The 26,612-nt window shown below is 38.5% G+C and overlaps 1 protein-coding gene across 1 annotated transcript in view; it reads right to left on the bottom strand.

Moving 5' to 3' along the window:
- Nucleotides 1–5,388: 5,388 nt before the first annotated feature.
- The window catches only part of rspo1 (R-spondin 1), a 158,416-nt gene continuing 137,192 nt past the window's right edge, over nucleotides 5,389–26,612 (bottom strand). The window contains exon 6 of the mRNA XM_069896151.1: nucleotides 5,389–6,049. Coding sequence (XP_069752252.1) covers nucleotides 5,880–6,049 — 170 coding nt within the window. The 3' untranslated portion in view covers nucleotides 5,389–5,879. The remainder of the gene's footprint in view (nucleotides 6,050–26,612) is intronic.

Here is a 26,612-nt window from a genome sequence, read left to right on the forward strand (position 1 = left end):
ACAATCGATTCACATTTCCTTATGTTTTTATTGCTTTGAGGATTTACTTAACAATACCCTTAACAGATGCATCAGGCGAAATAAGTTTTTCAAAACTAAAACTGATTAAAATATACTTACGGTCAACAATTTCACAAGAGAGACTAAACAATTTGGCGACGCTATCTATAGAAAATGACATTACTAAAACCATTGACTTTGAAATTAATTTGAAAGATTTTGCAAATATAAAAAGCCAGAAAACTCTGTTTCTAAAAGACCTGCATAAACAGTATGTCTGTAATTGTCTTAACTTGAATTAAAAAAAATTAAAACTTTTATATTGTCTTTCAATATTTAGTCAATCAAGCATTTAATGCTTTTTGGCTAAGACTGGCATACTAAGCGAGATATAAAACATCAATTTCAACTTCTGTAGAACTATCAATCTTCTAATTGGGCCCCACAATTCCTAACGCTGGCCCTGATTGTCCTTGTTCTCAGGAGGGTTTGCTTTGAATTTTCTTTTGTCCCCAATGCAGGATTTACAGGTGACCTTCATGAATCTGTCTAGATGAGGGTTTAGGGTGTCATGGGAAGCCCATTCGTTGGTCTCCACAGGCCCACTTTTACAAACATGCACACCTCCACTTTTGGAATGTAAGTCTCCAGTTATCAAGAGATATTGCAGCAGAGAATACCGAGATGAGCATTGAGCATTACCGTTCAATCTTTCTTCGGAAGCACTTTAACTTTTAAATCTTATGTCTCCAGCCAAACTTTTGGTGTCCCTCCTTATGTTTTTTAAGTTGTTAATGACGAGTGCAAACAATCCGGTTATGTTAGGTGGTAATTATCTTTGTCATCCTTTTGCAACACCACGCCAGTTTCTACACATTCAGTTGTGCAGGGCATTAACACGCTAATACTTTATGGGCTCTTTCCACCCATTTGTAATATTTTTCTCTAGTTCTTTGTAATAATTTCTCTGTTTTATAAGTCTGTAATGAATTATATTGCAATTTTTCATTTATCAACTGTATCTTTTTAGTCTCCGTTGAGTTCTTCTGTATATCTTTTCCTAAATTTTCTATCTCCTTCTCAAATTTATTAACTTCACTAGAATACTGCTTCTTAATTTTAGTTGAAAAACTAATAATTTGTCCTTTAAAGCATCCAACAAAACAAATTTACTATCAACCAAATCTGTATTTATTTTTATATATTGTTGTATTTGATCTCTTATAAAATTACAAAACTCAACATTTCTTAACAATGAAGAATAGAATCTTCCTCTATATGTAATGTCTATGTTTTTTCTGAACCTGAACAAGTTATTGATAAAAGGGAATGATCTGACAATGTTCTACTTTTATATTCAGCAGATATTATACATCCTTGCAATTGTTCATGGCGAGTGCAAGCAATCCAGTTATGTTAGGTGGTCATTATCTCAGTCATCCTTTTGCAATACCGTGCCATTTTATGCACATTTAGACACGCAGGGCATTAACTGGCATGATGTGGAGAAAGGACCACTAAGATAATTGCCACCAGATTGTCTGCATTCATCATTAACAACTTTAGAGATGTGAGGAGGAATGACCAAAATTTGGCTGGAGACATAAGATTGAAGACGCTTCTTAAAGGAGGAGAAAAATTAAGGAAAGATGGTGGTAAATACCTTGCAGAATATGCAATCTTCTGTGTCTATACAAACATACTGTGTATGTTTTTTTCTACACAGCCATTGTATACCAGGAAATTATTCTTAATTTCCCAGAATACAGTTTGTGTAAAAAGATGGGAACGGGAATAAGGACTCATTCCCATTTCGATATTTTACCTCCTTGACCCCGAGTAAATTTCCCAGAATGCCTGCAGTCGACTGCAGGCATTCCATGAACAACGGACAAATGAGTAGCAAGTCCCACCTCTTCGATTACCGAACTTACGGTGTGCTGTCTAAACTCGCGTAAGGAAACAGATTTCGAGTTTAGGTCGTTCACACACGAACGACCAAAACCAAACCGCCAACATTCTTCAGACTGGTAAAAACATGCAAATTCTATCTAAAAACATAAATGACAATGTGGTATCTGAAATAGGGTGGCATTAGCATAGAGGTCACAATGGCTTGAAGCAGTTGGCTCTGGAATAAGTCTCTGACCACATATCTGCTTCATTGTTAAGAGTGCTTCCTCCCAACTCTAATTTACCTCACCTGAGCTGCAAATTAAACATTAAGCCCTTACCCAAGTAGCTGTAGACTTTGACATGGTGCACCTGCTGGCATTCCATCTTCCAACTCCCTTAGACGTTCTATATTAGGTATCCTAACACATTCCAAGCCTCCTTCTCCAGCACAGTGGGCTACGTGGTGGAGATACTGCTTTACCGCTTCAGCAAGCCAGGTTGTATTTTCATTTCTGCACCCACATTGGTGTTGTCTATGTGCTCCTGCTTCCACTGCATGTTGGGATGTTCATTGGCCACTGTAAAATGTTCAGCACATAGTTGGAGGTGGAATCTGAGGGGAGTTGATGGGAATGTGGGAAGAATAAAAATGGAATCAGAGAAAGATCATTATAACAAGGTGATGTCCAATACAGAGGTTTATAAAATCATAAGGAGTATAGATAAAGTAAATAGTTATTGGCTTTATTCCCAGATAAGGCAAACTAAAACTAAAAAACTGGGTAAGATTCATTATCTGAGGACTAATGTTTGACACCAAGGATGGAGTATTTATGGAACAGACCGCCAGAGGAAGCTATAGAGACCAGGTAAAGTTACAGCATTTTTAAAATACTTAGACAGGTACATGGAAAGATGAAAGAGAGATATGAGCCAAACCACCATGGTCAGGTAGACAGCTTGGTGTGCTTGGATGAGAAGTGCTGAAGCACTTGTTCCTATGCTGTATAACTCCAGAACTCGATGAAATATTGCTTTTGGTCATATTAATCCATTAAATTCATATTGTTACTTAAGATCCTTAATCTGTTTAAACTAGAGCAAAATATTCATTTTAATTATTCATTGGTTTATTGATCTTATGTACTTTCACCCACGTCTTTCGGCAGATACTTATTTACTCATTAATGGTCTTGCTTTATGTTTTTCTCTGTCACATCCTGTTTCAGCATTCCTACATTATTTCATCAGATCTGCACAGATTCTTTGTCATTGATGTAGTTATTTTTAAGTACGTACATTCTTGGAGCTAGATTTACTGACCAGTTACTCTTAACGAATATGGCCACCCTTTTAATGAATGGCCTGATTGATTTACAATGAAAAAGACATCTACCTAAATTGGCATCAAGTTCTTGCCCAAAAGTCTTCCTCCAAGTTGTGGCCATGGATATACAGTGCATGTACTAATTCTAGATTTGTGATTAAAATATGCACCACATTGTTGTGCACAAGTGTTGTTTGATCTCATTTGCAAATTAGTTGTCAATTCAGCCTATTGTGGAAAAGAACAAGTCACTAATACTTCCTGCGAGATGAGAGATCTCTCTGGTGCCAACATGCCTCAAACAATTTGATCAATTTGGCAGCGAGAAAAAAAATGAGCTTGTCTAGACTCTTGACAGATAATCGGACAAATGTAAGTGAAGTTGGTGATGCAAAAGCTGGCAAATAAATGGCTGATAGTAAATGTGACCTTTTGCGTTCTGTGTATGCAATTTCAAGTGCCTTCAAATGCTTCACCACAAGACTTAATTGGTGCTTAATCCTTAAAATAACCACATTTTAATTTAAAAAGAAAGGAAATAAAATGAGAAAATATTGGGGGCAATAGTTCTTGGTCATTGGCGTCACATATCAGTAGCTTTACGTGCTTTGGAAGCAAAGGTCCAGGTCGACGTGATGATCTCAGTATATTTTTGGAGCAAAGGGCACAAGAATCTGGAATGCTAGAATCTTGTCCAAAAAACAAACAAACTGCTGGAGGAATTCATCAGGTCCAAATGTCTTGACCTGAAACACCAAAAACAGTTTGTTTTTTTTGCGCCAGTATTCAAAATTCATCTGAGTAGACTTTCTGAGGAGATCTGTGAATACTAAAAGTATACTAAAATTACATGAGCATGGGTAGAGTTGAAAACATCACAATTTTCTTGGCTCATTCCTCTGGGTGTGACCTCAGCATTTGATTCCATTATTAAATCTCCTGTTGTAGCGAGTCAATCATCTGCAACGTTTTCTTGCCCGCTGATGTCAGCTAGATTACATTCTTGGCTACTCTAATGTTTTACCCTCACTCTACCCCTCAGTAACATCATCGAAAAAGGCAACATTATTTTCCCAGCCTCGTGATGACATCTAGTCTACCCAGACATCAGATCCATCACAGACCAATTCCTGCCCCATCACGAAGACTGGGGAAAAGTAGAAAGGAATACATCATGGGTTCAATTCTACTGAAGAATGGCATTTCTGTCTTCACAGCTTTGCTTGGTTCTGACTTCTTCTACACTTCACCTGTTGCTCAGTCACTTTTCCAGCCATCTCCTACACCTATTCCAATGTACACCCAGTCAGTCATCAAATATTTGTATTGTACATAAACATGAGATCCTCTAAACAATGTTTGTCTTGGATGTACAATGTGAGAAATAGGCCATTCTGCCCATTGAGTCTTTATGGGAAATCACCCATTCATACTCATACTACAAAGCTCCAATTCTTTCATTCTCCCTCATTCTTATAAACTTCACACCTTAATTCTACAGCTCATCTGCCAGGAACAAATTACAGTGACCAACTAACCTACAAGCCTGCACACCTTTGAAGAAGTTGGAGCACCTAAACCCTAACAGGGATGGAAACCCTGTTAGGGGTACAAACTCAACATAAATGGGCCTTGTGGTCAGGCTTGAATCCGATTTTCTGATGATATGAGGCAATGACTCATGTTGCTGCTTTGTTGTCTCTCACACCAAGTCTGGTTAATCATGTTTGTTGTTTTGAATTGCCTTCAGATTAAAGGTTATCTTGATTTTAAAGTTTTCTTTGCATTTGAATCTTTCTCTACCTGAACCATTCTCCATCAGTGTGTTTCTCCCAGCCCTACAGCACCCAGAAGTTTGCATTCTTTTGACTTCGGTCTTTTGAGATTTGTTTGAGAGGTTTATGAGACTAACGATTGGCAATGAAATCGTTGATGGTCAGTTTAAGATTTGTCTCAGAATAGTGTTCTTTGTCAATTGTTTGTATATTGACAGCTTTATATTAAGACCAGACCATGCAGGTTACCAGTGGAGGGAATCTTAAATTAAGATAGAAAGGTCATACCACAAGCTCATGAAAGCTCAGCACTACAGAAAACACAAAATATTTTATCGTAAGTATTAAGATAATTAGTCAATTTCAAATTGTTATATGTTTTTATTGCCTCATTTTAATTTGAAATATATTTTAAAGCAATTTAATGATGCATCATTCTAACATTCTGACAGGAAATTAGGTTTACATCTTTCATTCAATGCAGTGACCAACTGCTCAAAAATCAGTGCAAAAATATTTGCACATTTCTAGAGCTATTAAGTCAAAGTCATTTCTTTCCTCCCCAGAACAGTCATCTCAATTCATTTTGCAGCAGGGCTACCATATTCAGTCTTTGCTTTGTTGGAGGTTCCTAACACAGTCCTGTGAAAGATTGCATCCACTGAAGTATTTAATTCCCATTTCATTCCATTTTCAGATATACACTGAAGCCAAGTGCAGTGGGGTTGCAACGTTGTCGTTCTCTAAACAATAATGTCACTTCTTTTCGGAGACAGTTAGGGAAGCAAGAGCCTTGTATTTATTTCTCTCTGCAGCAACGCTTCAGGTCAGAAAGCTGACTAATACGCATCAGCATTAAAGTGTCTGTGTTGAAGTAAGGGTTATTGACTGGTGCCAGGGGTCGTTGCAGGAACAGTCTTCCCCTGCTGTCCTTTCTTTTTCTTATTCCCGGACTTGCTGTCCTTCTTGCTTTGCCTGTTACCACCTTCCTTGTTCCGTGGTTTGCCTTTCTTCCCCTGTTTCTGCTTGTCTTTTCGCCCTTTTCCACGTCCTGTCACGGAAAGACACACCATCAGTATTGATTTGCAAAAAGGTCCCCCCCCCCCACCTCCCCCCGCACCACCACCCCCCCCTACCCCTCGCTCCTTGTTGAGGAGGACCCACCAACCTCCTTAGAGATGGGTCGTGAGTTAAGCTCAGAAGTTGAAGGAAAGTCAGCATTAAATGCAACATTTACAGAGAAAAACAACAGCATTTTCTTAATGTCAGATTTGAATAATTTGATCTTTGAGTGATTTTCACCAAAATTATCAAAGTGAACCTACAAATAAGCTTTAGTGCCAAAAATAAGTGTTATAATTTCGAGAACAAACTCTTTTTCCAAAAAAAATTCCTAGTGAATTATACGAACTGTAATTGAATGCGATCGAATCCACAGCTGCTACTTACTGTACAGCACATGTGGCATTACTGCCTGGGGTGAAATTGCAGGCAAAATCACTAAAGCTGAATACCATAGGGGTTATCAATCTGAAAAACAAATGTGAGGAACACTGAGCAGAATCTACAGTTGCTCTGAAGGGAGAAGCAGGTTTAATGCTTTAAATCAAGAAGCCTTCACCAGAAATAGAAGGAGTTCCAACACAGGGATTGGGGGGGGGGGGGGGGGGATGACAGAATGAAAGGAAAGTCAGTAGCACCATGGAATATAAGACTAATTAAAAGTGTGCACTGGTGGAAGGCAAAAACAGAAACCAACAATGAGTCCAGAAGTATGGGAGTGGAAGCAGCAGGAGTGTTAACTGAAACTGTGAAACTCAGTGTTGAGTTTAGAAAGCTGTGATAGACCTAGTCTGAAGAATGAGCATTAATCTTAATTTTTACAGTGTATAAGTATCAGAGGGCAGAGAGTACAAAGTGGGAGCTAGAATAAGATGAAGAATTCAATTCATAGGAAGATGAAGGCTCATCCATGGATTGGCAGGAGAAACTTCCATAAAGCATTTACTAAATCCCCAATTTCACCTCATCACATAAAGTATATCGATTATTTACTGCAAGAAGTATAAATGAATATCAGTTTCTCTGCATGAGAATACAGAGCTCTGAGTCTTGGGAAGAGACGAAAACGAGGATAAGGTAGCACTTTTCCAGTGCTGGGAATGAAGTGGATAGGCTAGAAAGAGAAGATGGTCTTGGATAAAACTTCTAAAGTGGAAGGGAAACCTTGGAGGAGAAAAAATAGGACAAGAAGAAGCAGTTCAATGGGAGACAAAATGCAGCCACTGGGAGGAGGAAGGTTAGGGTGGGGACTGATCTGCCTCTATTCCAGGAGGAAATGTAGGCGCTACTGAGAAATGTGAATCCAGAAGCACACAGGGGCCAAGGTGAGAGCTGCACAATCCTGGGGATGCAACTCCCCAGTTACTGCACTTTAAAAGCCCACCATGGGCAGCAGCTCATTTTTTTTGCTCCTTGGTCCTGACTACACCAGGTCGCTGGAGGAGTCATTGATAAGGTGTGCACTACACTGGTATTATTATGTGGTAATACTTCGTATTGAGCAGCACCCCATTGGAACAGGGAACTGGGAGTACATGTTGAAATCCCTGTAGAGTAAGAGTGTGTTACTTACTGATTATTACTGCACATGTGTGAGAGAGAGAGAGAGTATCTCTGGTGTCAGAGATCGCTGTATTCAATGCCACTGCTTGCATTGCTTAAACAACCAAGTGTTATTTTGTGTCTTCCCTGTGCTATTTCCTTGTGTGGGCAATAAAGATCATCCTTTGTTTAGCCTGCATCCAGTACCGGATTAACGTAGTAGCAAAAGTAGCATATCGATGGGCCCCGCACTTTCAAGGACCCTGTGCTAAATGCTTGCTCTATTACTGTCGGACTCCACTTGCTCTATTACTACAGTACTATACTGCCTTCAACTTTTATGAACGACTGGGTGTTTAAGATTAGCAATTTTAGCCAACTATCACATTTAATCAGGGTTATTAACACAGTAATGAATGAAAGTGTGGTATCTATGTGATACATATACGACAAAGGTACTTGAAACAGAAGGTGCATTATTATCTTGATGCAATTCTGCACTTTGTCAGGATTATTTAAATTGAGTTTGCTTATCGAGTGCATAAACTGCATGTGTCATTTGCAATTGATTTACCGCAACAAGAGCAAGTAGTACCATGTTCTAAGAGTAAATGTCTGCCACGCTGAGTCCCGGGCCAAAAAGTACATTCCTCTCAAAGGAAGGAAATAAATATTCATACGGGTCCGTGAATGCATAATGACAGAAGAGAATGAATGGAAGTAAGGAAAGAGGTTCATGTTAATTTTGTGAGAAGCCGTGTATTGTGTGGCAGGAGGAAATGTGAAGGGATAATGAAAGAAGCAGAAAAAAAGCAAATTCAGGCCCTGATAATAAAATGGCAAAGAACATGAAACGAATAAGTAAAATATATAATGATTTTACAGGCATGCTAAGAAAATGAAGCTGGGATGATAAAAAAAAGAAGGGCAATCAAAGGACGGGTAGAACAATACCACGGGTAAAAATTAGGTTGTGGCAGAAAGATTAATCATTACCTTATTATATCAGAGAGACAGACAGGCAGATGTGATATTGAACAATATAATTTTGTTTTAAAAAAAGTCAATTTAATGGAAGGAATGGATATATTCAGTGTTAATCTCAAGGAAGATAAAGCCACTCTTTCAAGTCAAACCCCTTTATTTGTTGTTCATGCCATAACTACAAATGCAATGCTCAGTAAAGATAGTGTTTCTCCAGGACCATGGAGCAGATTTACATAAATAGGAGTTAAATTGCACCAAGTCTGCCCCAATGCACTTTTCAAAGCAACATTGTGTATTTAATAATTTAGGAGGAATGATTAGGGTGCCAGAGGGCTAGCAAATATATAATTCCCATTTAAGAAGTGGGATGACTGATGCGCTATCAATGATTCAAAATGCAATGCTCAGTAAAGAGAGTGTTTCTCCAGGACCATGGAGCAGATTTACATAAATAGGAGTTAAATTGCACCAAGTCTGCCCCAATGCACTTTTCAAAGCAACATTGTGTATTTAATAATTTAGGAGGAATGATTAGGGTGCCAGAGGGCTAGCAAATATATAATTCCCATTTAAGAAGTGGGATGACTGATGCGCTATCAATGATTCAAAATGCAATGCTCAGTAAAGAGAGTGTTTCTCCAGGACCATGGAGCAGATTTACATAAATAGGAGTTAAATTGCACCAAGTCTGCCCCAATGCACTTTTAAAAGCAACATTGTGTATTTAATAATTTAGGAGGAATGATTAGGGTGCCAGAGGGCTAGCAAATATATAATTCCCATTTAAGAAGTGGGATGACTGATGCGCTATCAATGATTCAAAAAGCTGGTGTTATAGAACAATAGGCTTTTATTTACAATAAACTTGAAAGTCATCCTGTGCTGTGATTCGGGCTTTCTGGGGAGGGATTATAGTGTTGCAGCCTTTATACAGGGTCAAGAGAGGGGAGGCATGGGTACAGTCACAGTGCGGGGAGGAGCCAGATAAATCAATGTGCGGCAGTTCATCACAATTCTGTTCGTTTACCCAAAAATGCTGAACAAACTCAGCAAGCCATGCAGCGTTCTTTATTCAGAAAAAAAATAAAGGTACTTAACCAATGTTTTGGGCCTGAGCAGCTCACCAAGGCAGGCAGGTGGCTGAATAAAATGGCTGGGGGAGGGGCAGAGGAACGAGCAGAGGCAAGATGTCAGCTATGGATATGGGTGGAAGGGCAGAAGAGATACAAGCTGAGGTGATGGAGGAGAGAATAGCACTGTGAATGGAGAGGGAAGTAGGTGGAGAGCTGGAGGAAAGAAGACCGAGGGAGAAGGGGTGTCTCTTTCTCACTTCATAAAGGGAGGTTAGGCCATATTACTGGTGTAGACTTATCTTCAAATCTAAGAGGCATTGTTGGGAATGTGGGGAGAATTAGTGGAAAATAGGACTAATTTGTGAAACAGTACAGATGTAATGGTGTGAAATGGCCTCGTTCCAGGTTCTAACAAAATTTGTTTATGGTAAGAGAAAAGCAGTTCAAATGGTGCAATGCACTAAAAAAATATAATTTTTTGCTAGTGGTTTACGCACATGGTATGTGTTAATGTTGAAGCTTAAAATATCGTATATTTTGGCATATAAGTCGACCCCTAATTTCAGCTGCTGACTGGTGTATATATCGACCCCCCCCCCCCAAGATCACATGGATTGATCTGCTGGGTGTTTGCAGGGGGTGATTGGTATCATAGAGGGTCTATCAACACAAAGCAACTTGCGACAGAAATATAGAGTAAGTTTTAAATTGAAAATGATAGATATGACCAAAAAAAAACAACAACTGGACTGCTCCAAGAAAATTTGATGTATATGAGAAGTTGCTAAGAGATTGGAGGAAGAATGAAGAGACGTTAAGAAAAATACAAAAAAAGGCAAAAGAAAAGGAATCACTTGTTGGCCAGAGTCGAAAAATCATGTTGCAGAATGGGTACGTGAACAGAGGCGAGATTGCTACAGTCACCCGAAATAAAATAAGAACATTTGCACTGCAGTGGACCAAGTCGCACCCAGACCTCAGTAAAGATTTTGAGGCTACAGTCGGCTCATAAACAAGAAATATATGCTATTATGCCAAAAAGCAAAAATTACAGAGAAACTGCCAGAAGATCTTGATCATAAGATTATAAGTTTTCATCAGTTTATTATACGTAACCAGCAGAAACACCAGTTTGCTTGGCAAATATCGGAAACGTGAACAAAACCCCCATGAATTTTAACATGATAGGCATGAGAACAGTGGAATGGAAAGGTTTTAAAACCAGAAATATGGGCCATGAAAGGACCAGGTTTACTGCGGTGTTATCGCAAATGGCTGATGAGATGTAGTTAAGACCCATTGTAATCTTAAAATACAAAAGTAAGCTGAAAATGAAATTCCCTGCAGGTGGTTTATGCAAAGAACGGAGTTTGCTGATCTGGAATATGTTTCGTAGCCACTTAACTGAGAACACTAAAAGTAGATTAACACTACATAATTCTTACATGGCAGTTTTCCCAGGTGGTTTGATGTCTATATTGCAACCTCTTGATGTCTGCTTGAACAAGCCATTCAAAGACTATATGTATAGGAATGTAATACATGGATGACAAGTGCCGAAAAGTTATTTACAAAAGGTGGGGCAATGCGTGATGCATCATTTGATGTGCTGTGTAACTTCTAGCTCAAAGCATTGGACAAAGTTAAAGTAAAGACTGTGATAAAATAGTTTAAAATGTGCGGTACCTCCTGTGCAATTGGTTGCATGGAAGATTTTTTATTCTGAGACTCTGACGACAGACCTGAAACTGCCTCATCAGATACAGACTGCGACCCAGGACTGTTTGAACAATGTGCCTGACGGCATCTTTACCTCAGATGATGATAGCAAGAGTGATTTTGAAGGGTTCTAAATGTTGTGCTGTTTTCAGAAAATGATAGCGGCTTTGAAGGGTTCTAATTATGCTGTGGTTTTCAATAAAAATCTCAATGAAAAGCTGTCAAAATCAGTTTTTTTTTAAATGATTCAAGGGTTGACTTAAATGCCAAATCTGGGCCGACTTCTACACCAGATCAGCGTGGATTGGATTTTGAGCTCAATTTAAGGTCTCAAAAGTATATCCAGCATACGTTAACCCCCATTTTTTTGAAAGATTTTTTTTGGGTTTCACGACTCAAAATATACGGTACATTAGGATCGATTCATACATGTAAAAACCACATTGCTGACTTAGGTAATGTCACTGTGAAGCATGTTTGAGGTTAAATATCAATATTAACTAGATGAGTCCATTGATTAAGTGTAATCAATAATCACTCCCACCTACTTATTTTTACTGACGAGATCAACTTTATTTAGTGGAATTTCTTTGACACTAAATACAAATTCACAAAATAAGCCTTTTATAAAGTTGAAATATTTAATTAAGCCTAGCCTGTAATCTAGGGTGCCCATTCCTAAGGAGGATATGGTCATAGATTACCATAGATTGCTATATATGTATAAGTGTGTGCATTTGTTTTATTTGAAATGCTATTTAAATTAAATGGCATTGCAAAAACAACGAATGCAAACATACTTTGTGCGTTTATATGTTAATATACACACACACACACACACACACACACACACACACACACACACACACACACACACACTTGCACACACATATATATAGTAATATGATCATGTCCTCCTTTGGAATGGCCACCCTACTGTAATCACACCCGTCTCCCATTACCCTACATTTTTTTGCTGATTTCAAACCTCCAATTCCAAAGTCAGGTGCTTGGTGTGACCAAGATAGCTAAAATGACTGCGCAACTGTTGAGCAAGAATTCATTTACCCATGAAGTCATTGGTTATATTTCTTGTCTAAAATTTGATGCTGATTCCACAATGCAGAATCCTGTATTCTTGGGTTTGTTATAATGAGTAAATGGTACTGCATATGTTCCCTGGACTTCTCCCAGAAGCAAGCTATCATTAAGTAAGTTTTATTTTAATGAATGATTGAAGAACTTGCTTCTAAATGTAAAAATATGATTGTGAAGGGGAATTGAATCCCATCTAGCAGAATCAATGACAGGTTGTCCAAAGCACTGAGTAATAGAATTGGGAAGTCCATTCTTATTATCCTGTAATATATTTATTATTACAAAGTTAAGAATAAACTTGTTTTAATGTGTGCCAATACTTAGTCGAGGTATTTATCAGTGATCCACCCTCACCTTTCTGCCATTTACATGACACAATGCTCGACTATGATGGAATGTTGTCCATTTCTACACACAATTCCAAACTCTCAAAAGGGCTCATTACCTATTCAAGGTAGAACCAACTGCTTAATTGACACACCATGATCCATCCTAAACCTGCTTACTTATCTACTAACTGCAGGCTACTTGCCCAGGCTGCACTGACAGGTCATCCCAAATCCATGACCTGTCTGTTCTTCTCCAAGATGCATGCTATCCTGACTTGGAGAGACAGCAACAGTCCTTATTAGTCCTCTGGAGTTAGATTCTGGAATTCCATGCCTACCATCTGTAATGAGAGGGCTGAAGAGGACCTGCTTAATTTATCTTGTTAAACCATCAACATGGAGTCCCTTCAACAGTAGGATTGCAGCAGTTCTAAAAGGGCACTTAAGGATGGCAAATGTAATCTGGCCCTGCCAGTGACATTCCTTAATAAAAAAAAATATAGATATATATATATCTTCTTCATACTGAATGTTTTGTGAGGATAGCATGGTTACACTTCACAGATCTTTATTACAGTTAAGTTAATTAAAAATCTTTCTCTGGAACTAAAAATGAATTAGTGTGTGTTATTTTGAGAACCTGCCACACCTGTTTGTCTACAAGCTCTCCGAGAAATTCCATTAGATTTGTACAACATTCTTATGATGCATCTCTTCATCTGTCCCAACTTAATATCTGAAGGATTGTAACCCTTGAAAATGGCCTCCCCCCTTCTCAGCCTAATATAATCTCAGGTTAACTTCAAATATTTTCTTTGAGATTTAGGGTCAAATTGGTGATTAGGGGCAAAGCAGGTTTATTTTCATACCAGCGATCTACCTTGCCCAATATTTTGTATCAAAGAAACATCACTCTCAATGACGATGCCCTTCCCCTGTTTTACAAATAAAAAGAAAATCAGTATCTATCACATAGTAAGGAAAAACATCATTGAAACAATTTGGTTCAGTTTAATTTTTTTTGGTGATATTTGCTGTTGTTCAAATGATGACATTCTGATTTTAAATGAATTAAACATATAATATTTCGAGCTAGTGAATACTGTCAAGTATAAGATTAAAGGTTGATAGTTCAATAGTCTGGTATCATTACTGTAAGTTTGTATGGAAGTTGTATTTGATTGAACTGCATTATCATTTCAAAACTAATTAGATTTTTTTTGTAAAACCTGACAAGTACTCTCTCCCTCTCTCTCTCTCTCTCTGTGTGTGTCTGAAACATTCCTGATTTATTTATTTTACCCCTAAGATGTTGCCTTACATTCCGAAGCACTAAAAGAACATTGGCTTCGATTCCAAAAGTACCTGTTCAAAATGAATATCCAGCAGTTTTTCAAAAATGGTTTGTTTAAAGAGACTGTGGAATTTCCTCAAAAGGTACAGAAGGTCAATGAGTAGCTCCGAAGAGAAATTGTTCTCAACTTTATGGCATCATTAAAATGAATGTGAATCTTATCTTATTTGTCAAAACTGAATTATTGTAGCTTTCTTTGAGGGCTTAGAGTGTGTAAACTGAAAGGAAATGTCCTGGTACCAATAGGACAAACCTAACAGGGATCAGTAAGGAATGTTCTGGCATAAGCATTTCATGTGCTTGTTCAAGCAAAGCAGACACTGAGAGCTTGAAGATTTTATTGATCACAGATACACAATTTAATTTACTTACCCTTAATGGGCATTAGCTTAAAATTTGTAGTTACTGGTAAACTTTGCTGTGACACATGCAAGTGTGAGCCCCTTTATAAATCGTTTATTTTCTGGTAAAAATAGCTTGCCAAATTCACAATGTCTTTTCAATCAAATTTCCTTACCTCTGTGGCCAATTTTATCTGGGACGTTGAAGAAATTACTCTTATCTAAAATATAAATGTTTACCCAAGAGCAATTCTTCCTCTAGACTGTATGTGAGCTTTTATGCAACAATTTATGATTAATTCTTGCCCAGTATAGTTTGATGTGCTCGTATGATGTGAGTTTCTCTTCAGCCACTCGGATGGGATGAGTAGGATCATGAACAGGTATAGCAAGGAAACAGGCCCGTTAGCTCACCAAGTCCATGGTAACCATCAGCCTTTTATTCACTCTAATCCAATATTAATCCCATTTTATTTTTCCTTCCTTTTCATCAATCCCCCCCCAGATTCTACCACTCACCTACACATTTAAGGGCATTTTGCAGTGACCAGGTAACATGTATTTGGGATACGGAAGGAAATTAAAGTACCAGAGCAAACCCACCATGTCATTGGGAGAATGTGCAAACTCGACAGTCAGCAGCGGAGATGATTATTGAACCCAAGTCTCTGGCGTTATGACACAGTGGGTTTACTAGCTGTGCTGCCCAATTCTTAGATAGAATTTTAACTGTCAAAGCAGTTTTGCTGAAAAAAAAATGTCAATAATCTCAAAGACACATCCATTCTGGCTTGGAATTGGCTCCTTTAATAAATCGAAGGACAGGTATGTGCAAACGATCTGTGTGCAGGAGGTGAACTCATCAGTCATCATCGTAACCTTGCAATAAATCCTGGATTCTCTGGGGAAACCCAGCTGCTAAAGGGGGTGAAGACAGCTGCAGAAATAAGAGCTGCCTCCCCCTAAATACTGGTTGGCCACATTCATCTAAAAAAAGAAGACATAAACTTGTAACCCCAGAAGAACCCACACCCATCTGCTGATAATTGTACCATTAAATATCAGGCATCCAGATGCCAACCAGAAAATGCAAGTTCAAATATTTAATTAAATATAAATTTATGCCTGGAAAGCAAATACAGAGTGGAGGTGAAAGATGGAATGAAGAAAGAAAGAAAGAAAATATAGGTTAAAAATCTCTTAAAAGGATTATTGTCTGATGGGGTGGGATTCTATTCAAATATTTTTACTTCAAGAAGGGTACTTGATAGCAATTCCGATATTACATGAAAGGTGCTTTACTTACAACAAAATAGTGAAAGTTCTAATTTTTGTCATGAAGTTTAGTGTGTATCCAGCGAAACATCCGTCATGAACTAGATTCTGTGCAATCTGGACCACATCACCACTTCATCTAAACCTGACCGCTGCAGCCCTGGGAGTTGAAGACATCTGGCCCGCTTATCCCTTGAAACATACTAGGCCGTGATCAGCATCCTGAGGCATAGCTCTACCTGATGGGCTCACTGTTGACATTCCACCACTGGGAAACATCACTGAAAATTACATCAGCTCCAAATTTAAAAATAATAACAGCAAAATGAATTAAAAACTAATAACTAAATCATGCAAAACCAAACATGTTTTCTATAATCACACAAACTAATATGTGATTAAAAAATTTTGCTTGACTTTTCAGTCCAATTCAGTAACTCCATTTGAATAAATGAGTCTGCCGTGAGACTTGGTATGGATCTAATCTTTAGTTCAGTGCAAGTGATAGTGGGCTTAGACTGTGCTAAGTGATGATCCGTATACATCCCATGTTCACCATAATCGGCCTTTCTCATCGCAATAAGCCAGTGCAGAAATCCGGGTTGTGCTCAGGCATGGAACACAGAGGAGAGCGTAGAAGCGCAGCTAGTTTACCCATCGCCTCCCAGCTCCAGAGACCCTAATTGATCACCGATGTGCAATTCAGACCTCGGCAGTTGGACCAATCTCCCTATGACCCCTTGGGTTTCCCCTGGGTGGTCCAATTTTCTCACACATTCCAAAGGCAGGCGCATTGTTTGGTTTATTAGCCACCATAAATTTTCAATAAGAATTGGGAAGAATTAATCATGAGATTAAATGGGTTAATCAAAGGCTTGCATGAACTTGGGGAGCTGAAGAGCCTGTTTCCCCGCTGCATCTCTGCCACTCCGTTCTTCTCTGGCATCTCACAGATTATTCTTTACAGAAATGTAAATGTAATTTGGCCCCTCTGCCAAATTTCCAGGTGAATTACTAAAATGACAAATCCTGTGGAAAAGCAGGATGTCTTGATAAAAGTTTATGTGATTAACCTTGCACTTGCAATTGCCAGATGTTCAGGTTAACATAAAGGAAGCATAGACTCTGGGTTAGGATTACATTAAAATCTAATGTTCTATTGGTTTACCAACTTAAAAGGGATGTGGCCTTCTTAATTAGAAAGGCTCCCGTAAATTTAAAACCTGAGGTGATGTCTGATTTAAGAATTGCTGCTGGGTCTGCCACAGGTTAACTGCAGAATGTTTGCCATGTGACATTCTCATTTTAAATCGCTGCTGAGGTGCTGCATGGAGTTGAATTATTTTAATCACAAAATCGTCGATCTATGCATGCACAAAGGGTGCCCCTCAAAGGAGCAAGATCCACAGCTTAGCCAACAACAAGTCTACTGAGACCAAGCTGAGGTACTGCAAATCCAAATCACAGGAGGGAGATCAACTCTGAAAGGGGATTAAATTTTTGCATGTCTCACTCTACGTTACACTGGGAATGAAGAGTAAGTTTCAGAGCCTGAATAACGGCGAGGGTTTTGACAAGTATGGCTTTTTTTAAAACTATTATGAACGCCTTGGCAAAAAATATATTACTGAAAGTGCTCAGCCGTGTTTCTTTCGAGTTGAACTGATTAAACAAAATTTGATACCTAAATTAACTTGATTTAGAGATTCCTTTCTGTTTATATTTCCCACCTTGTTACCTATTTGATCAGCTTACTGAACCTAAAGTAGTGTGGCTTTCAACAGAATACATATTCTTATAAGCTGGAACCTTGCCATATTAATGCTGTAGAAAAACAGGCTGAAGGCTTATGGCAGTTGCACATGTTTTATCTTGTTATGGTGCGTTCCACAATCACAACATTTAAAAAAAATATTTCATCGTGTTGGTGTTAATGGCATGGAAATGCTGAAATTGTTTATATTATTTAAATAGTGAATATAATTACAAACAGTGAAATGGCTTGAGACACTTTAATTTGAAGTGCAACATCTTTGCAAAAAAATCTGTTTTGGAACTGTAACACTGTGGCAAAAATAGTCTGATCAATCCACCCCATTGAAATATGGTGAATTCTCTTTATACAACTTGCCTACACAATCTTCGTCAATAAATAGTTTCCTTACTGTACACATGGATGATATTGACCGAAAATGACGATAGGGATCACCCAAGATGGACGGATATTCCAAAATCTGCACTGCACACCAAATATCTCACTATTAAATGTTAATTTATTACATTGCTCAATAATGGATCCTACTGCTGTAAATCACTTAAGGGCAGCATTCCAACAATTCTTTCCATTAGAAGGGACCTTAATTAGCCCATATTTTTGCAAAGAGTTCATCTGGTGCACCAGACAGAAAACATTTAGTGGTTTTATATGAAAATAAATCAAATGTTGCAAGATGGCAAATAAAACCAAAACTTCATGTGTGGAAAGACAAGCACACCCCCTCACGCACGAAAAAATGTTATTACTAACAGTTTATAGCTGTAGGTCTGATTTACTGCAGGGACCTGTTCCAACAGATAACTTGGCCAGCGCACCACCTCTCCGGCAGCACTAAATCTGTGTTTTAAATGGGGAGGAACCTGGTGGTACATTACAAGCTTGATGTGGATATATTCTTTGCGTCCCAATCAAAGGGAATGCATTCAAAACTAAATAGGGTGAGGAAAATGCATCGGCTCCAATGTTCTCTGATTTGGAGAAATAAAATCTTGTATTTCATTTAATCCACTAACATAAAATATGGTTAAGATAGGGTCATATAGATTTTAAAAATTAAATGCATCCCATTGGATATGGGAGATGGCTGTTGCTTCTGCCATTGAGTCTCTTTTCCTATTGTTAGAGGTGGTCACGGTGACTTTGTTTGCCTTACCTCAGGCAAAAGTTGAAAGATATAATGCACATTTTTTTTTGTATTATTATGTGCCAATAAAGGAATCTTAAACCATTGAAACTCCCTGTACAAACTGCACTTGCATCTGACTCTAAAAGCCTTAGGTCTAACTGAACAGACTTTATGTTTGCCAGTTGAAATGAATCAAGCTCGGAGATAGGTGGAAATGGATCAGAAATGAATGCTCATGTAAGAGGTAATATCAATCTATGGACAATAATTGTTGCCTAATGACCGTCTCCTCTTAAGAAATGATTATATATACCTGACTGCTTTCCTTTTCAAGGTGGAAAGCGCTGCCAGCAATGTTAGGGGAAAAATAAACAATAGTTAGGATACTTCCTGGAACTGGTGCTTGACATTATGAAGAACCTTCGTTGTTGGTTTAAATATGTGGCTACTTTCTATGCCTTGAGAAAATGCAAGAAAGAGATGAGGAACTGCAATTGGGATTATGCATTGGGTTGGAATGTTGGATCAGAAGATCAATGCCTTGTGTTAAACCAAGTGGGCAGGGCAGACCACTTAATGGTGGGCACTGTAAAACACTGCATTGTAAAGACCTATTAATCTCAGAACAATGATAGATGCTCTGAGGACAAGTCATTTCCCTCACAAATGACCACAATTCACAGACTGTCTCTGGCACACAACTCAAACCATAACCCTCAGCCACAAATCAATTGCTTCTCACTGCAGGAATGATCCATGTTCACCTTGAAAACATGGAAATAAAAACAATTGAATCTCTTTTTCAGACTAGTTTTAACCTGGTAATATTTTAAATTAAATTTTACTGCTGGAATCCGAAAGTAAGAATTTCAGGTGCATATTGCAGAAAAGAAATAGCGAGACCATGAAGGTATTGTGCCTTATTCTAAATAAATGGCAAATTCCTCACCAAATGGATAAGTTTGAAGTAAAAGTTGCACTTTAAAATGAAAACTGACAAAGAACACTTGTTCTTTCATTCTTTTTCCCATTAAGATGCCAATATTATACTAACGCCTCAATTAAATCACACTTTAGTTGTATACACAGAACTAATTCTTTGGAACCAAAGCAACTTACAGAACGATGCTGTAAGGTACACCAAACTCTCCTCTCCAACAGTATTTTTTTTTAACCAAACAATTTCATTATGTTGTGGTAATGAACAAAGCTTGAACAAAGATGATTTTCCAATGGCTTAGCTCCCAATTTCAGAAACATTCAAAGTATTTTTAATGGCTTTCCCAACGAGGAAAGCCAGGGCTCATGACCTAAATAATGTAAATAGGAAATGCTGGAAACACTCCACAGGTTAGAAGCAATTGTGGAAAGAGAAACAGAGTTGATATTTCAGGTCTAAGACACTTCATCGAACTGTAAAGTGTTTCTTTTCAGTGATGTTTCATGACCTGCTGATTATTTCCAGCATTTTCTGTTTTTATTTAAATTGCCAATATCGGCAATTGTTTTCTTTAAACTTCAGTGATATCATTCAGCTGATTGTCAAAGATACCTTCAGCTACTGCTTGTGTTTATGTTGTTCCGGTCACCCCACCAATTTGATGACATATTGCTCTTGCTCCAGTTGAAGCGCTCAAGGATAATTAGGGAACAGTTGTGATCTTGAAGTAATCTCAACCAATCCACAGATAAAGTCCACCAAATAGGTTGATGACAGGCTCAAAGGTCGCACTAAATTCTGGTCTGTAATCTCTGTTAGCAAAATTTGCTAGATAGAATTCCTCTCGTATGCCTGACAAACTTTTTCTAAGTTAACTGAATTTTAAATTGTTGTGCGAACTACCAAAGAATATAGATAAACTTTATATATAACCTATGGAGTTTATTGCACATACTAAATGATAAAGTTTCTCTGCTGCTTTTCATTGGAACTGAACAGAAAATTTCAATAAAATATTTGGACAAGCTTTGTGTAATGTTAGAAGCTAGCTCAACATTTTGGTTTGCCTTTAGTTTTTATTTCAGATATATAATATCAGGAATGAAAGCTTGAAGATTACTGAGTCACAAAGTAATACAGCACAGAAATGGTCCCATCAGCCTACTGTGTCCTTGGCAATCTCTTTGAACATCTGTATCAATCCTATTTGATCACATTAGGACTGTATCTAATAACTATACCTAAATACCTCCTAAATAATAGTCATTGCATCTGATTTCACCAGAGCGTTCCAGATATTAACAACTCTGTGAAAAAATTATCCCTCAGTTTCCTTTTAGAACCCCTTTATCTCACCTCAAACCTATGCCCTCATGTTTTTGATGGTAGATATTATATTTGCATTGTTTCACTGCCCTCTTCCTCCGCACCCCACCCCCCCCACCCACTCTGCCATTGGTATTGAGTGGAATGCATCTAAAGCTGATGAATGATGGATCACAACAAGAAGGTGGCAGGAATCAATTTGTTCAGCTACCTGCAAAAATGAATACGAATGAAAGCGCAGAGAAAATGATTCATCCTCACTGACAGAGGCAACAAGACAACACATCATTGATGACCAATCAAGTCTTTCAGATGGTAAATTATTCGATTTTCTGATTAAGTTCTCTTACTGCACCTAATCAAAACTGAGCTTTTAACAAATATTCCCTGTTGGAAATGAGGATAAGTTCATCAAAAAAATTAACCGTTCTTGTTTTAAGTTAGATGTCTACCTCTCAAATCAATAACTCCTGCTTGGGTCTTCAAATGGCTCCTTCAACAAAAATGATAGTTCATCAAAGTTTGTGTCAAACTGATTTAAAACAATTGCTCACACCTTTTTCCTTCATTCATATTTATAACCACTTTATGAAATGACTGCATTAGAATAATAGAAATGAAACACAATTTAGAGTGACTCAGATGGGAAAGCTGGGAAGATAAAGAACACATTGATTTAGCCATTGACATAAGAGGAACACGTAGAAAATGGGGATGTACCTTTATGAGAAATTATGATTTGTGCCAATTATTATTCCCGACATGATCAGGCTGTTTCTCGTCCACCTCTCTAATGTATTGCGAGCTTACGTTTTGTTCTTTACTTTCTTTGGATCGGATCTACCACACTTACTTTTACAACTGGATGAACAGGCAGGCAAAATGATCCCCATTCTGCTCATTTCTTTTCCCCCAAACTACTTGCTTCTTGTCTCGAAGAAAGCATTCACGACTGTCTCTCACATCGCCAGCTGTAGTATTCTGAGAGTCTTCTACAGGGGGAAGTGCTCATGCTAATGTCGTTGTGAAGGATCAGTGTTGCAAGCAGATTTCCCAACCTATCAGCTCTGACGAAAATCAAGGCAGCAACTGAAGTAAATACATGCAAGATTTTTTTTTCTTCAAAGATCATTTCAGGGAAAAGTATAACCTTCTGGGCTTTTTTTTTTAAATTTCCAAAGTAAATTGTGTTCTTCAGATCTCAGGAAGAAAACATTTGGTGGGATCTCATGAAGGATGGGTATGTGTCAAATGAATCTCACATCTAAGAGGAGTAAGGGAAGAAAATAGATTCTTTTGACAAGAATTTGCATCAGAATAATGATCAATTCAAGATTCCATAGATCCATCGTCCCAACTAATCCCTAAATACATCCCATCCAAACATCCATTAACTTCCCCATCGTTCCGCCTGTTGGTAGACGCATCAACAATCTACCCAACCTTGCCAGGGAAACTTTGATCCCTCCCTGTCTTAATCAATATAACTACAATTTCTTGCATTGATTTTGGGGCTTATTCACAACATAAACAAACTAATATATTTTTTTTGTTAACTAAAGCTTTGTTTTACTTGCTTAAAAAAAGTTTTTTTTAGTAGAAGCAGCTTTTCATGAGAATTTTTTTTTCTTGATTGCAACATTTTCAGCGGGCTCACCTGCCTCTAAATCTCATTCATGTAATAGCATAATTTGTGAAGAACATTAACTTCCTGAACACGACAGCAAAGAAAAAAATAATCAGATCATGAGTTAAGAGGTAGACACCACGCTGGCAATTTGAGTTCTCTTGTTCTTACAATTCATAGATAAATCAGAAGAAAATGAATGCTATATATAAGACTCTTATCAGTCAAAAGTGAAGGGACATGGGTAGAATCAGGAAAGAGGTTCTGCTGACCATACTTGAGGACCTAGGGACCAAATTAAAAAGCAGAATCATAAAGGTGGCAATCTCTGGATTACTACCTGAGCCATGTGCAAATTGGCACAGGGTTCAGAAGATTAGAGAGTTAAATGCATGGCTCAAGGATCAGAGTGGGCGAACTAGGTTCCAATTGATGGGAAATTGGCACCAGTATTAGGGAAGGAAGGAAATGTTCAACGGGACAGGCTCCATCTGAACCATGATGGGATCTGGATCCTGGCGAATCACATAACTCAGACTGTGGACAGGGCTTTAAACTAAATAGTGGTGGTGGGGGGGGGTGGTGGAGCAGGGATGGGTTCAAGAGATCGGAGAGAAGTTGATAAAGAAAAAGAGTGTGGATAAAGTGAAAGCAAAAGTTAAAAAGAAGAGCAAAGTAAGAGTCAAGTGTATAAAAATCAAGTGCAAAAGAGGCAAAGATTACCAGAGTATGAGCGCATTTTACCTGAATGCCCCTTATATTCGAAAGAAGGTCAGTGAACCTGTGGCACAAATCAGTACAAAGGAGTATCACTTAGTGGCTATTACTGAAACATGGTTGCAGGATGGAGAGGATTGGGAATTGAACATCCAACGATATCAGGTAATATAGAAGGACAGGCAGGAAGATAAAAGAAGTGGGATTGTGGCTCTTAGTTAAGGATGAGATCAGGGCCACAGTGAGAGATGATGCAAGATCTAAGGAGAAAAGTGTTGAATCCGTCTGGGTAGAGATTAGGAATAGTAAAGAGTAAAAAAAATCACTGGTGAGAGTTGTCTATAGGGCACCCAATAATAACATGACAGTGACACAGGCAATAAACCAAGAAACATCAGAGGGATTTAAGGATGAAATAGCTATTATCTTGGAGGTCTTTAATATGCACATTCTGTAAACTGGGTGAATCAGATTAGTCGAGGCAACCTTGAGGAGGACTTCATAGAATGCGTACATGATAGCTTTCTTGAACAGCATGTTACTGAACCTACAAGGGAACATTTTATCTTGGATCTGATTCTATACAATAAGACAGGTAAAATTAGTGATCTTGGATCCTCTTGGAAAAAGTGATCACAATATAATTGAGTTTCTCATACAAACAAAGGGTACAATAGTTTGGTCTAAAACCAGTATATTATGCGTAACCAAGGGAAACCTCGAGGGATTGAGGGAGGAGTTGGCCAGGGTAGACTGGGAACTCAGGCTATATGGAAGGACAGTCGAGGAACATGGAAGACTTTTCATGGTGCTCAACAATTGTGTATTCCATTTACAAGCAAGGACAGTAGGGGTGGTAACAGCCAGGCTTGGATAACATTGGAAATAAAGGAAGGCATCAAACTGAAAGTTCGTGCGTACAAAATCGACAAGAACAGTACAAAACTAGAAGATGAGGAAAAAATTGAAACAGCTCCAAAGAATCACAAAGTGAGCAAAAAAGAGAGAAGGTAAATTATGAAAAATGGTTAGCACAAAATATAAAAACAGACAGTAATTTTTTTCATAATTATATAAAGCAGAGAAGGGTGGCCAAAGTGAAGGTTGGTCCCTTGGAGGATGAGGAAGGGGAATTGATATTGGGTAGTAAGGAAATTTCTGAGGCTTTGCATGATTATTTTGCGTCAATCTTCATGGAGGAGGACCTGTCTACCATACAGATGTTATGGATATGATATAAACTTGTCTAAAGATAGATATATCCCCTGGTGCTGATGGAATGCATCTCAGGCGCCTGCAGAAGTTACAGTAGAGGCTTTGATGATTATTTACCTCTGGGCCATTCCCAGTGCATTGAAAGACAGCGAATGTCACACCACTATTTAAAAAAAAGGATGTAGGCAAAAGGAAGAGAAGTATCGACCAGTTAACGGAACATCTGTAGTTGGGAAAAAGCTTGAAGCAATCATTAAAGAAGAAACTGCGAGACATCCGGAGCAAAATTGATCCAAAGGCAGGACCCGTTCGACAAACTAACTGGAGTTTTTCAGGATATAACAAGTACGATTGAGAGAGGGGAGCAGAAGGATGTTACTTACCTGGATTTCCAGAAGGCGTTCAACAAGGTGAACTTATCCATAAGATAAGTTGGGTGTAATGTATTAGTATGGGTAGAGGATTGGTTAACCAATAGAAACCAGAGAAATGGAATAGAGGGATGTTTCTCTGGTTGGCCATCAGTGGTGAGCAGTGTGCCACAAGGGTTGGTGCTGGACCCACAAATGTTCACAATATACATTAATGATCTGGAAGAGGGGACAGCGAGCAGTGAATCTAAGTTTGATGATGACTCTAATTGAGTTTAAAATAAAAACAAATTGTGCAAAGGATACAGAGAGTCTACAAAGAAATTAAATAAGTGGGCAAGGGTCTGGCAGATGGAGTACAAATTTGATAAATGTGAGATGATCCACTTTAGAAGGAAAAATGGAAGATCCAAGGAAAGCACCGTACAGAAAAACTTGGGTGTGTTGGTGCATGAATTGCAACAGGTTGGTTTGCAGGCGCAGCAGGGCTATCAAGGATGCAAATGGAATGTTTCTCTTGATTGCCAGAGGGATTGAATTTAGGAGCATGGAAGTTATGCTGCAACCGTACAAGGTCCTGGTGAGGCCGCATCTGGAGCACTGCATGCACTCTGGTCTCCTTACTTGAGGAAGGAGGTCCTGGCTTTGTAGGTGGTGCAAAGGAGTTTCACCAGGTTGATTCCAGAGAGGAGGAGGTTGGCCTATGAGGAGAGGATGAGTCATCTGGGGCTGTACTCATTTGAATTTAGAAGAATGAAAGGGGGGTCTTGTAGAAGCATTTAAAATTATGAAAGGCATAAATAAGGTAGAGGTAAGTAAGATGTTCCCATTGTTGGAGAGACTGAACTATGGGACATGGCCTCAAGATCCAGGGTAGTAGATTTAAGACGGAGATGATAAGGAACTGCTTTTCCCAGAGAGTAGCGAATGTGTGGAATTCGCTACCCATTGAAGCAGTGGAGGCTACATCTGTGAAAATATTTAATGTTGGATAAATTGTTATTAAGTTGGGGAACTAAGGGATATGGGGAAAAGTCAGGTAGGTAGAAATGAGCCTATCATCAAATCAGCCCTGATCTAATTGAATGACAGATCAGGCTTGACTAGATGGATGGTCTACACTTCCTTTTATTTCTTATGCTAACTTACGAAGGAAAGGCGAAACCTTTCCATCCCCAAAGCATGCCTTTCACATGATTACTCATGATTTGATGGAGAGAATGTGTGTGTATGTGTGTGTGTGCGTGCGCGCACATTTGCGTGTGCATGCGCTTCTGTATGTGTATGCATGTATCTCTATGTGTCTGCGTCTGTATGTGCGTGTGTCTGCCTGTGTCTGTGTGTGCACATCTATGTCTGCGTGTGTGTGTGTGTGTGTGTGTGTGTGTGTGTGTGTGTGTGTGTGTGTGTGTGTGTGTGTGTGTGTGTGTGTGAGAGGGAGAGAGAGAGAGAGCATCTACACATGGTAAGAAGTGCATAAGTTCAGTCCGATGATAATTTAACGGAGAACATGGAGCATGACAGCACAATGCTGGCCTTTCAGCCCATGATGTTGTGCTGACCCATGTAAACCTCCTCCATAACAATATAATTTTCCCTACCTCACAGCCATAACCCTCTATTGTGCTTTTGTTAATGTCATTGACAATCACCTCATCTTAGTAAAAAGTTTAGATTTAATTTTGTAAGAAATGTTTTATCCACCCTGTATTTAATTATGGGCAAAAGAATAATA

This window comes from Narcine bancroftii, chromosome 8 (genome assembly GCF_036971445.1).
Source record: "Narcine bancroftii isolate sNarBan1 chromosome 8, sNarBan1.hap1, whole genome shotgun sequence".
NCBI lineage: Eukaryota > Metazoa > Chordata > Chondrichthyes > Torpediniformes > Narcinidae > Narcine > Narcine bancroftii.